Source organism: Myxocyprinus asiaticus, chromosome 27 (genome assembly GCF_019703515.2).
Source record: "Myxocyprinus asiaticus isolate MX2 ecotype Aquarium Trade chromosome 27, UBuf_Myxa_2, whole genome shotgun sequence".
Lineage (NCBI taxonomy): Eukaryota > Metazoa > Chordata > Actinopteri > Cypriniformes > Catostomidae > Myxocyprinus > Myxocyprinus asiaticus.
The window spans coordinates 27,885,592-27,898,262 of record NC_059370.1 but is presented as its reverse complement, the minus strand read 5'-3'; the positions used below and the strand labels follow the sequence as shown (position 1 = coordinate 27,898,262).

The window sequence follows — 12,671 nt, the reverse complement described above, 5'->3', positions numbered from 1 at the left end:
ATGTGTGAGTAAGTGAACATACAGGAAATGAAACCAAGATGTTCTGGGCTTCTTAGAAAACTGAATTTGGTTGGGGGGGAAAGTATTTGTGGTTTGCAGATAGCAAAGTCATGTGTTGTCATTTAGACAATTCTTCCTGAATGTAAATTGGTCTGAACCAATAAGCTCAACTGAAAGCCCCAGTAAACAATTACCATTAACTGTCACCTCTGGTTTTGATGACAAATAAACTGGAGAAGAAATATTTGCATTTGAAGAACATATTTGCCCTTTTCTGAAGCATAAAGTATATCTTGCAGTATCTTGCAGCAAGCCAGATAAGAATACACACACAAAGCCTTTCATAATGTTTTATTAAAGAAAAAATTATAAACCATCTAAAAACTATAGCTACACCAATTGTGCTTTATTTACTAAGTGAAACTCTAATATAATTAGAATTACTAATATAAATACACATACAAGTGTTTCACAACATTATTTGCTTATGCTGATTTGGAGATCACAATACGTCCACACATGTTTTGGCTAGTGAGGTAGTGGATGGGAGGGAAGTGATGCACTCAGTTGTAACCTCTCAGCCAAGATCTGGCTGGCTTAGCCAGCCGGGTTAGAGACATGAGTGTGTGTATAAGGAGATAACATAATCTGACTGATGCCCTGCTGGACACAAAGCCAGCATCTCTTAACCAGTCTCACACTGTTACACACATTTACACATACATATATACACATATTTACTGAAAAGAAGTGTCAGCATGCAACGTTATCTACTGACATCTTTCTTAAAAACACAGTCATGTGTGCATACATGTTAATATAGACAACAAATTCCAAGAGTTGACAAAAAACCATCCCATACAAGAGGATGGAGGTCTAGATACTTGAGCATTGAGTTGTCTTTCACTTGTATGCCCTTGAAGGGCACTGCCGGAATGGGACACCAGTCAAAGTGATGCTCCAAACTAAAGCAAGAAAATGAAACTTTTCATGAAGGGCCCTTCCACAAGATTCTTAGCAAAGGGTACATTCAAACAGTAATGCTATGCTCCCTTCAGAGTACACACTTCAAGGGCTCTGAGAGACAAAGATCAAAGATGTCCATCTAGCGCATGTTTACATAGGAGAGCAATTGAAAATCAGAGCAGATGGACACAAAATTGCGTATTCAGTTGAAAACGCATTGATTTTTCAACTATAATGACACTCATCGACACTGGAATGGCACTTTCCTACACTGTAAAGGCTTTCAAAAATGTCTGGAGAGAGATCACAAGCCTTAACCTTAGACAATCTGTTCAGTCAGGCAGCTTCAATGAAGGTGAGAAGCAAGAGCTTGTCCCAGTCTGATCCTCTCTCTCTTTCATCCTCAGAAAAGGGTTACATCAGTTTCTACTTCCATTAATAACAACTTCCATTAATAACAACTTCCATTAATAACAACGTGTTCAAATTACATGTTGCATTTGTTCAACACCCCTTTATCCAAGCCCTCTGAGGATCATGAAGTGTTTGCTATTTAATTTATTTAATTTAACTTTTGTGTGACTATGTAAATATTTGCAATAATTAACCACTTGACAATGTGAGATTATATGTAACTGTGTCACACAGATTAGACAAGCATAAAATCCTCAAAGATGTCCATTTCAATAATGCACCATTTTGAATAACATGTTAATAATAGTGCCTTAGATGCTTACATACATGTCTATTTATCTGTAAGAAATGTTAGAGTATATTGGTTATTGCAAATATTCTAGTCACAGCCAAACTGCTGTTTGAACTGTAAATCACAGTCAAAATCACAATGTTACAAAGACCCTCAAATTGCTTTTGAAGAAGCGATGATCCAAAATAGTCCCACACCCACCACATTCCCTCAAAACACTTGAGAAACAATGCCATGAGAACCATTTCAAGAAACATAAGTATTTATTGTGCCAACAAGAACAATGAGAGTGGAAGCATAAGGCTCATTGTACTTTACATTGTAATTGATGCTTTGACTCTTATGGTCCATGTCCATCTTGTTAGGATGACATTATGTTTTGAAGCTTTAGTTTTCACAGTTGTTATTGCTATTCTGGCCTCATGACTTGGAAACTGAGGCCACAGTGTGGACATGCCCTACATGGACACAGGCTATGTTAGAGATGGAGCTCTATTCAATACAATGAGCAGGGATGTAACTGTATTATTTCGGTTCTCTGTGATCCAAACAAATGACCCTGAGGCTGACACTCTCATTTATACCAGGTACTCCTCGATGGCTAATCCCTAAATCCAATTCTGTGTTTATTTTTATAGACATTGTAGCCAGAAAAAGAAGAGGACTAATGAACTAATAGGATTGGGGCCAAAATGGGCCTTTTGTAACGTAGGCTGTGTAAGCCAAAGAAAGGGAGGAGAGTTTGCAATATAAAGACAGATGGACGAGATGAAGTGAGAAACACACTACGAAATCAGCAACACCAACTACAGGACGACGCTAGCACGTGCTACAATCAAGAGCAAAGCAGAGGACACCTACCTCGGACGCAGGTAAGACCTGGACTACTGAAACATCACACTCAAACAAGTGTACCTAAACACTGAAAAAAGGCACAAGAAAACAATGAATTTAGATTAAATTAATATCCATTGTTCAATAAGAAGAATATTAATATTTCTGTAGTTTTGTAAAAGATAGGCAGATGGACTGAATTTGGCATGTATGTTCAAATATAATGATGTGTTACAAAAATGTCTAAGACTAGAGATGGTCAGTGCTTTCCAGGTATATTTTCCAGGTAACCTAATCCTGACACTAATTGAAATAACCTTAACCTGAAGGTGTGAGATCATAACAGGAATATACACAGGGATATTCAAAAGAATGTTAAAGGGATAGTTAACACAAAAATTAATTTCTATCATCATTTACTCACCCTCATGTGGTAAGACTTTCTTCCTTCTGTGGACACAAAAAAGGAGATGCTAGGCAGAATGTTAGGGACTGATAGCCTCAGTCACCATTCACTTTAATTGTGGGGGGGAAAAGAGCACTGTTAAGATTCTTCAAAATTTCTTTTTGTTTATGAGGCTGACTATCCCAGTTGCCATAAAATAATAATAAGAAAACAAAAACATAACTCCAGCATAAGACACATAGACTTTGTATGTTGATTGGACAATGATGAGAAATAATTAGGATATGTCTTGCCAAGTGTATTTTATATTTTCCTGTTTGCATGAAAAAAGATCATTGTGTTTTTCCTTTGTTTTTCCTTTTTTAGCTGGTACAACCAATGAGAACATTTAGGGTCTTAATGTTTTTATTATTATTGAACCATACGTCAAATCAGATACGTCAAAACACACAGATAGTGTGACTTTCAAAGAGGCCATTCAATGACAGTATCATGTGATTACATATGTGATTCATTTTACTAATTTAGATAAAGTTCATTTAATCCATTTGTTAAGCAGCTCCTGCTCAGGCTTTTGAAAATATTTGAAAGTCTCATCTTACGATCACAAATTATAAAGGGGTTTGCCTTTCTGAAACAAGAAATCTGTCAAAATATTATTGTATGTACATACTGTATTTTTATATTTTAAGCAAAGTAACATCTGAATACATTGCAAAACTGCACAAGTGTTATGAATGAGAATTTTAAAATACATTAATATTCACAGTAAATTAGAATTCTTCAAAACATCATTCAACAAGTTACATTTTGCTGGCCCTTCTAAGGTTTCAGCACTTAGAATTACCTGGCCTCATCCACAGAGACACAAACAGATAATCCTGAGTGCAGCTTCTGTGGAAGATTATGGAGCAGACTATCGTAATGTTAATCTTCTCTTCCCAGATAAGCCCTAGAGATTGAAATCTCAGCAGGATAACACACAGACATAAATGGTTTTCCAAACATTGTACTCAGTCCATGGCAGGATGTTGGTACTTTTAAATGTTGGTAAATCAAATCACTGCCCTCTACTGGCCGACCATTTAATCTCATCATTTCACTTTTAATTGCAGAAAACTTCAGCTGATTTTCCATAACCATGGCAAAGTAAGTTCATGTATATAAATGGTATCAAATATTTCAAGTATTAGTGCAAGAGACAAATAGACATTTCAAAAGTCATAAAGACAACTAAAAGGCATTAAAGCACATACCCCCTAAAAATTTACAAACTGTGTACATTTCTTACGTGACAGACTAGTCAGTTATATTTATGACACCTATTTAGGCTAAGCAGGCTTCTTGTAATACTCCTTCACTCTGTTGCCTATTAGTATTAAATCTGTAGAGTGTCTTTTTGGTCTTCAATCCCACTGGATTACCAGATTATAATAAATCCCTTTTAGAGTGGATTAACTGGATTTCTACAAGAGTTTAAAAGTAACAGTTCAAAGCTTAGCATATGCGGATAACTAATCACATGTCACTACTAATGAGTCATATCATACAAAAGCAACAGAGATTGATCTATCAAAAGGATGGAATTAATTTTATTTACTGTACAGGCATTTTAAAGAGTCCAAGCAGAACACATTAGTACAGTGATGTGTAAAGCTAAACATTATATTTTGCTTATTTAACTGTGGGACCTACAATCACCTTTCTAATATTAACTACCTCTAATTTTGCATGGACTACATGCTTCTATTCTTAGAATAGCTGTAATTGAAAATATTCAATAGAGCAAGACATTTGGTCTAGGAACTGGGCATGATCTTCAGTAAAGAGTATGTGGTGTTGGTTGTTTCAGAATATGTTAGTTTCAGGTGGGACTCATATAAAGTAATGTTGAGTGGAGGAGTCCAAATTAAAGAACATGCCACTAATCCGGACTTTAAGCAGCAGAGGTGGAAAAGCTGTAGACTTTAGTCTTTAGCAGGACAGTGCTGGTTGTGGTCTTTAAATCAGAGGATATTTTCTGATTTGTGTTGAAATCACAGGGATATGAACAGTGAAATTGACCTGTGAGGTCAATATCCCTGTTTTGTTGATAATTACCACTCTTCTTATCCCGTGCCTTTCATATAGTAATTTGAGGTTATATCAATGATTGTAAGACATGAATTTACATGGGTCTGTATGTTTCTTCTTCAGGGTCTATAAGAAGACAAGTGGCAATGGTTCGGTAAGGCTCCCATGATACCACTTGCATCTCCCAATATTTACATTACTCATCATCTGCTCGACATATGCATGCCATATCTTTTAAAGACACAAGCACATATGATAATCATTTCAATAATCTTTTATTACAGCTTTGCCTCTATTTGGGCAGGAGAGACTTTGTGGACCATGTGGACAGTGTTGATGCTGTTGGTAGGTCCTGCTTTAGGATGAATCTTATTACCATTCCTCAAGACTGTGAAATGTTTTTCAAAAACCATTAAATCACATACACACACACACACACACACACACACACATATATATATATATATATATATATATATATATATATATATATATATATATATATATATACATTTTCTTATTTCTAAGACTTGTAATATCATTCTCAGATGGAGTGCTCAAGATTGATCCTTCAGGTCTTAATGGAAGGAAAGGTATGATTTAATCATATTGTTATTATAGTATGAAACATTGTCTGTAAATTAACGCAGACACTTTATTTAGATTGTTTTAATTTCTTTCTAGTGTGGGTACAGCTTGCATGTGCTTTCCGCTATGGCAAAGAGGATTTGGATGTGATTGGAGTTTCCTTCAGGAAAGACATCTGGGTAAAGCGCATTCAGATATATCCACCTGCAGCAAGCAATCCCCCCAACACACCGATGCAGGATGCGCTTCTGAAGAAAGCTGGGGATCAAGGGCACCCCTTTACTTTTGAGGTAAATCAGCAAATTAAATTGAATCTCACAGTGACCGGATGTCAAATGTTTTGTCTGCTAAAATCAGTCTATGCTTTCTGAATTTTCCAAACTGCACTGAACTAGTGGCTGAAGCTGGAACTACAGTAGGTCCACCTAACCCAAACCTAACACTTAACCCCAACATTAGGGGGACCAAAACAGCCTTCTTTCACTTACTTCTTTGCAAATATAGTGTATCACTAGTTGAATATCAAAATGGATATGACATGGCTGATTTTTGGGGCATAAACATTTGCAGAATGTTGGCACTTTCGGAATTCGACACATCAGGTCTGAATTTCAGTGCCAAAACATTCTGAACTAAGACACAGATTTCCCATGTGATCATGTTGAATGCACTTATACCTATACTCCGAAACTCCCTTCAGCACCCCCATTCACCATTCCCCTGGTTGTCACTTGGGGTTGTGGGTGGTTGGAGATGATATGGACAGTGGATGGTGGGCACATCGTTCCACCCCTGGGAAGATGCCTCACCGGGCAGCTGCCCATGTCGCCCGTGCCTAAATCTGCCCCTGCCTATACTCTTATGCTGAGTGATAATATCTGTGATCAAGGATGTCCTTGTATCTCTCTTGATTTTTCTCAGATCCCCATAAATCTTCCGTGCTCAGTGTCCCTTCAACCAGCACCAGAAGATGCTGGCAAGGTACAGTGGCACTAACACACACAAAGACAAACACACACAAATAGACATCTGGCTCTCTGTAATATCTTGTGTTTTACTTCTGCAGGCTTGTGGGGTTGACTATGAAGTGAAAGCATATATCTCCAATGAGGCAGACAACCTAGATGAGAAAGTTGAAAAGAAGTATGCACTATATATTTTTTAACTTAAATAACTTACAAACTATCAGAAGAAAAGCATGAATATTCTCTAACTCCAATATCTATACCAATGGCTCTTCATAGAGACACTTGTCGTTTGATTATCCGCAAAATCCAATATGCACCAGATAAGCTGGCAGCTGGACCCAAGGCTGATATCAATAAACAATTTATAACTGCAGACAAACCAATGCACCTGGAAGCCTCAATGGAGAAGGAGGTACACTGTTTCAAATGTCCGTTACAAATCATTTGCATTGAAATCAATTAGGTATCAATTAGTGACTTTTTTACCATATGCAGTTCTGCTTCTCTTTTCATTAGATTGACACATCAAGTTAACTAAGTTTATTAACTGCTGTTTTCTCACTTTCAGCTCTACTACCATGGTGATCCAATTTCTGTTAAAGTGAAAGTGAACAATGAGACCAGTAAAGTAGTAAAGAAAGTCAAAATCACGAGTATGTGCAAACAATGTCAAATGAAGTTTTGTTATTAGTTGGTTTTAAAAGAAAACCTCATCCTTCATCCTTCATATGCAATTTAAGAATGATTAAGTAATGTCTCTAGGTAGAAGTCTATGTGTGTTTCCTTTTATATCTTTCTCTTTTTTTTTTTTTTTTTTTTTTTTTTTTTTTTTTGCCACAATGACCCAGGATTAATTTAGTTAATATTGTGTTTTAGTTGACCAAATTACAGATGTTGTGCTATACTCAGCGGACAAATACAACAAATGTGTCCTGAATGAAGAATTTGGGTGAGAGCAAAGAAATTTGCATTGAATTTGAAAAATTGTATTCCTTTTATTTTAAGCATTATTTATATTGAGTATTTAACAAATAATGCTAAACAGAGCTCAAGCACAAGAATGAATGAAATAATTCCATGCATGGGTTATATTTTTTTTATAATAGAACATTTCTGATTTTAATATTTTCATTTCCAGGACACTTTAGAAGTTGTAAAGTATGCTTTTAAACCCATATTTTGTAACAGGGACCAAATTGATGCTAACTCCACCTTTGAGAAGGAATATAGACTCACTCCTCTGCTGGCCAACAACAAAGAGAAACATGGTCTTGCACTGGATGGCAGACTAAAGGATGAAGACACCAACTTGGCTTCTTCAACAATGTCAGTTATTCGTCACTAACGATATTCCATATTTTAACCTTTACACAATGTACAGACAAAAAATGTTACTCCTTCGCATCTCTCTGTCTCTGCAGTCTGCGGCCTGACATGAATAAGGAAATGCAAGGCATTATGGTTTCCTACAAAATTAAGGTTACCCTCATGATGGGAGGTGGTCTTTTGGGAAGTCTCACATCAAGGTCAATATCTGTTTGTTTTCTTTCATCACAATAGCAGGAAAGTCATCTCTATAGAGAGTCATAGATGCTCTCTTAGCACTATAGGCCTTTACCTTCCTGCTCTTTCTCTAATGATTTTGCCATTAAGAAAGATATTTCTCTTGATAATGCTCTAAAAGAGCTACTTAATAAGGAACAGTTTGCTTAGTTGCCTTATCATGACTAAACATCAAAGAGAACAAATACATCAGTACATGGTGTGATATGGTATACCTTTGTGAGCAAGGAGAGTACTCAGACCCATGGAGCTAATTTGTGTTTAACTTCTGTACACAGTGATGTTGTTGCTGAGCTACCTTTGGTTCTAATGTCACCGAAGCCCGCAGGTGAGGTTTCTAATCTTTTACATCTGAAGTGAGTTTTTCCCAGGGCAGTTGCATATTATTGTGACCTTGTCACGTTTTTAATTATAAAACCTTTAACTAAGTATGGATTATACTCTGTGTAAATACAGTACATATTTACCTTTACCATGCGTGAAACATACTAAAAAGCATCATTTTCTTGTCTTTCAAATGCTTCCAAACTGAGTAGATGTGTAAGTATTGAAGTAAACTTGTTTTCTCATGTTCAGAAAGAATGCTGTCCTTCTATGCACTTTCTTTTATAAATCTTGGACTTGACCATTAAAAAAAAAAAGTTCCTCAGTAAACAATCACTACACACTGGAGTATAGAGAAAGGTTTAAACAGTACCTGGAACATAATTGCTAGGCGATTTCAAAATAAGTGCCACAGATTTATTTTTAGACAGAAGTCAATGTTCTTAATGAGCAAAAATATAAACAGAGACTTTTAAACAATTTAAAAGAGAATGATAAAATGTGTTGTTTTATAGTGTTTTGAAATTGACTTTAAAAGGAATATTGCTCTCTGTACTTTATACTTGTATAACACCAGAACAAGAGATCAGAGATAACTGGGAAACAGATATAAGAAGCAGAAGATCTTGCTTGTCATGTTTTTATCTTATCTCTTAATTATTATTATAATTTTTTTTAAATAATTTTTTTCACAAAAATTATGTTGACTAAGCTACTGTTAGATTAATGTTTTACTCTGTCATTTATTTTGCTTTAATTATAGGACTGATTTAAAACTTGAGTAGGTTCTACAGCAAGTGACAGTGATGAACGAATAAGGAGGAGAGACAAACAGGAACAGATGCCGATGTCTTGATACAGAAAAACCTCATTTCATGAGCCATAGGCCATAGACTCCTCCATGTTACAAATACATGTGTAACAGGAATTAGTAAGGTTAAAAATGTGCTACACTAAGATGAACTCAGTGACATTGAAATGCATGCATTGGTCAAATGCTTTTATTTATGCCTTTATCATGTGAACTCAATGTAAAAGTGGTTTAGTTTTTTTTTAGTTTTTTTTGTGAAATAGGGTTGTCAAAGGTGAGGGAGTGATGAACAGTTTACTCTAACTGCAGTACTCTACTTTCAATTTATTAAATTATGTTGTCTTGTTTTTATTCTGGCTGTGCTGATGGTGGAAATTAATAAACTTTGCACTGATTACCTATCAACTTATTTATTTAGACCACTCTCAAACTCAATCCTAATCCCTCTTTATGAATTCTATAGATGCAGGACTATGAATTAGCTAATATGTATTAGTGATTTGTTTCTGTTTTTCTGTTGCTACAACTCCAGAATCACACAATTATGCATCACCAGTATTTAATTACTCTATAACAATCTAATAAAGCTGTTATATGAATTAAAGTTAAATATGCAGTTTGCCAGTGGCAGATTTCCCATTTGCTTGTTTAGGATTTGTATCTGTTTGGAGGAAAATATATATTGCTATGACAGTCCTGCTCACACATTCTCACACTTCTTTCCACAATACCTTTACTAAACATCTGAAAGATCCGATGAGACCAGTACATGACACTGATAATAACAAGCTCTCACGGCGAAATATTCAGGATTCGTACGACTTTTCTAAATTTGGCTAATTCGTATGATATCCTGTGACTGCACTCATTTGAATCCCTACGACTTTCACTACAGCCAATGACGTCGCTGGACATCGTTTCCATCTAATACGCAACAATTACTTGCTTCTGCCACACACAACAACTTCCTATCATGTTTACACACTCTACTGATTGGTTAAGTTTAGAAAAGGGGTTTGGGTTAGGGCATAATATTAATAAGTATGTCTTTAACACCTTGTATGCGGAACTCGCACTTCCACATTACACAGAGTTTATGCGAACCACATCGTGCGAAACCATTAGAAATAGCCAACTCATAAATTATGTATGAATTTTCATGAGATCGGGATAATAACGCTTAAGACGCTGTTAACAGTGGAAAAGCAGAACCACTCGGATTTTGTTAGTGGAAGCTGCAGCAAAGTCTGTGCAGAATTTACTCAAAGCACCTCAGCAGCTTTATACAAACAGCACTACAACGACGGTAATTAAGCTTCAGTGATGTTATTGTGAAATGCATGCATTATTTTTTTATTTATTTTTTTACCCAATTTGGAATGCCCAATTCCCAGCGCGCTTTTAAGTCCTCGTGATGTAGTGATTCGCCTCAATCCGGGTGGCGGAGGATGAATCCCAGTTGCCTCCGCGTCTGAGACCATCACCCCGCGCATCTTATCACGTGGCTTGTTGAGCGCATTGCCACGGAGACATAGCGTGTGTGGAGGCTTCACGCCATCCACCGAGGCATCCGCACTCACCACGCGCCCCACCGAGAACGAACCACATTATAGCGACTACGAGGAGGTTACCCCATGTGACACTAACCTCCCTAGCAACCGGGCCAATTTGGTTGCTTAGGAGACCTGGCTGGAGTCACTCAGCACGCCCTGGGATTCGAACCAGCGAGCTCCAGGGGTGGTAACCAGCGTCTTTTATCACTGAGCTACCCAGGCCAGCATAACTTACTGATTAAGAATAACCGTGTAAAGATGCTACTGCGTCACCTATTTCATCCAAAGAGAACATTATGGGTTATTCTAGCCACATAAAACAGTTGGCTAAAAGGGACAGTAACAAACTTATGCTGAAATGCATCCTTGGAGAATGATGTAGATCAGTGAGTGCCGGGTGTACAAAACAGGGTAAACACGGGAACACAGTGAGACTAGGAACCTAGAACAAACATTTCATCAACAACAACTGACAAAGACTGAGCAGACAACAGGGCATTATATACACAAGGATAAACGGAGGTAAATGGAAGACAGGTGAGAACAATCGGGAACAGCTGACAGTGATTAGGGCAGTGAATTATGGGAAGTGTAGTCTGGGGAAAACAGAGGACAGAGGATACTCAAGGTAACAGTGAATCATAACAGATATATATATAATTATGTTATGTATTGTTACATGCAAACAGTTAATAAGAAGAAGAAGAAGAAGAAGAAGAAGAAGAAGAAGAAGAAGAAGAAGAAGAAGAAAGTTGCAGAACTTCAACAGAATCTCATACGAGCCTACAATTGCAGTTTCTCAACTAGTGGGTCGCAGGTCTGTTCGGTCTGGGTCGTGGACAGCAGGGAAAGAACATGCATGATTCTCCCATTGAAAATTTTTCGCCAGCCACCTAAGTAAAAATTCAGCGCTTTATACACGCAAAAGGCTTCTCATCTGCAACGCGATATTTTCGCAGTGCGATTAAAGCTTGTTAATTGAGTGTAATGGAACAACTCGCGCCAATGATCTGCTCTCTGATCCACTGTATCTCTGTGCAATTTGATATAGAATCCAATTTGAATCCAATTTGAATTCCAGTGAGAATTTTTCTAGATTAAATCGCTATGGAGGAAGTCAAACCTCTCAAACAGGCAGCCCCGACATTATTAACAGCAGTGAGGTGGAACAGAGCAACACTGTGCTATGCGCCAAAATAAAGTTGATGTTTTTAAAATTACACATCACCCATACAAAAATGTTTCACGACTTTACAGTAGCTGTGATATTTTACAGTAGCTGTGATATTTTGACAAATGTTATAGTTTCATATTAAATAATCTATTAGGTAGAATCTATACTATTTTTCATACTACAATTTATTATTATTATTATTATTATTAGAAAAAAAAACTAGCTACATTGACCTATAGCCATAGCAATGAGGGGTCATCATGGCCTTATGGCTGTGCTTTTATGTCATAACACTGTAAATATAAGGGCAAATACATAAATGGCTTTAAAGTCTGGACCTCCAAGACTTGTGGACAAATTATGAATAACATTTTCCTCCTGTGTTATATATGTTCTGTTAGAATAATATTTGATATTAGAAAATAAACTGGATAATAAATATAATGGGCTCATCAAGATGCTCATCAACTTTTAAAAGGGGGAAGATAATTTATTTTTGTTGTTGACAACAACAAAAAATGTCACGATGCATGCATTTATACTGGAAACCATTAACAAAACTATGCAAGATAAAAGAAAATGCGACCTAGGATACATTAAATACAGGTTATGTTTTTTACTATGGTGGGTCGCCATTTGATGTCCAAGGTAAAATCTGGGTCCCGAAGCAAAACCAGTTGAGACACACTGTACTATTGGGCCATG

At 36.7% G+C, this 12,671-nt stretch overlaps 1 protein-coding gene across 3 annotated transcripts; it reads left to right on the top strand.

The window, feature by feature from the left end:
- The first annotated feature begins 2,426 nt into the window (after positions 1 to 2,426).
- Positions 2,427 to 9,644, top strand: LOC127417874 (arrestin-C-like). Of its 3 annotated transcripts, none has more exons than XM_051658113.1 (15): positions 2,427 to 2,544; positions 4,028 to 4,061; positions 5,109 to 5,139; positions 5,270 to 5,330; positions 5,534 to 5,578; positions 5,670 to 5,863; positions 6,495 to 6,554; positions 6,640 to 6,716; positions 6,818 to 6,953; positions 7,110 to 7,194; positions 7,418 to 7,490; positions 7,730 to 7,867; positions 7,963 to 8,067; positions 8,383 to 8,432; positions 9,192 to 9,644. In XM_051658113.1, exons 2-15 carry the CDS (start codon positions 4,054 to 4,056, stop codon positions 9,200 to 9,202), a joined length of 1,074 nt encoding a protein of 357 aa, XP_051514073.1. In that variant the 5' UTR covers positions 2,427 to 2,544; positions 4,028 to 4,053; the 3' UTR covers positions 9,203 to 9,644. The 3 variants fall into 3 exon arrangements, with proteins under 3 accessions (XP_051514073.1, XP_051514074.1, XP_051514072.1); XM_051658114.1 differs by lacking the exon at positions 9,192 to 9,644 and adding an exon at positions 8,641 to 9,181; XM_051658112.1 differs by lacking the exon at positions 9,192 to 9,644 and having other exon boundaries at positions 8,383 to 8,608.
- Positions 9,645 to 12,671: the final 3,027 nt, after the last annotated feature.

Bases quoted from the DNA above. Each gene is read 5' to 3' on its own strand.
- LOC127417874 (XM_051658112.1), top strand. The intron at 5,140-5,269 runs GTAAGGCTCCCA...CTTTTATTACAG, and splicing joins AGACAAGTGGCAATGGTTCG to CTTTGCCTCTATTTGGGCAG. The intron at 7,868-7,962 runs GTCAGTTATTCG...CTGTCTCTGCAG, and splicing joins AACTTGGCTTCTTCAACAAT to TCTGCGGCCTGACATGAATA.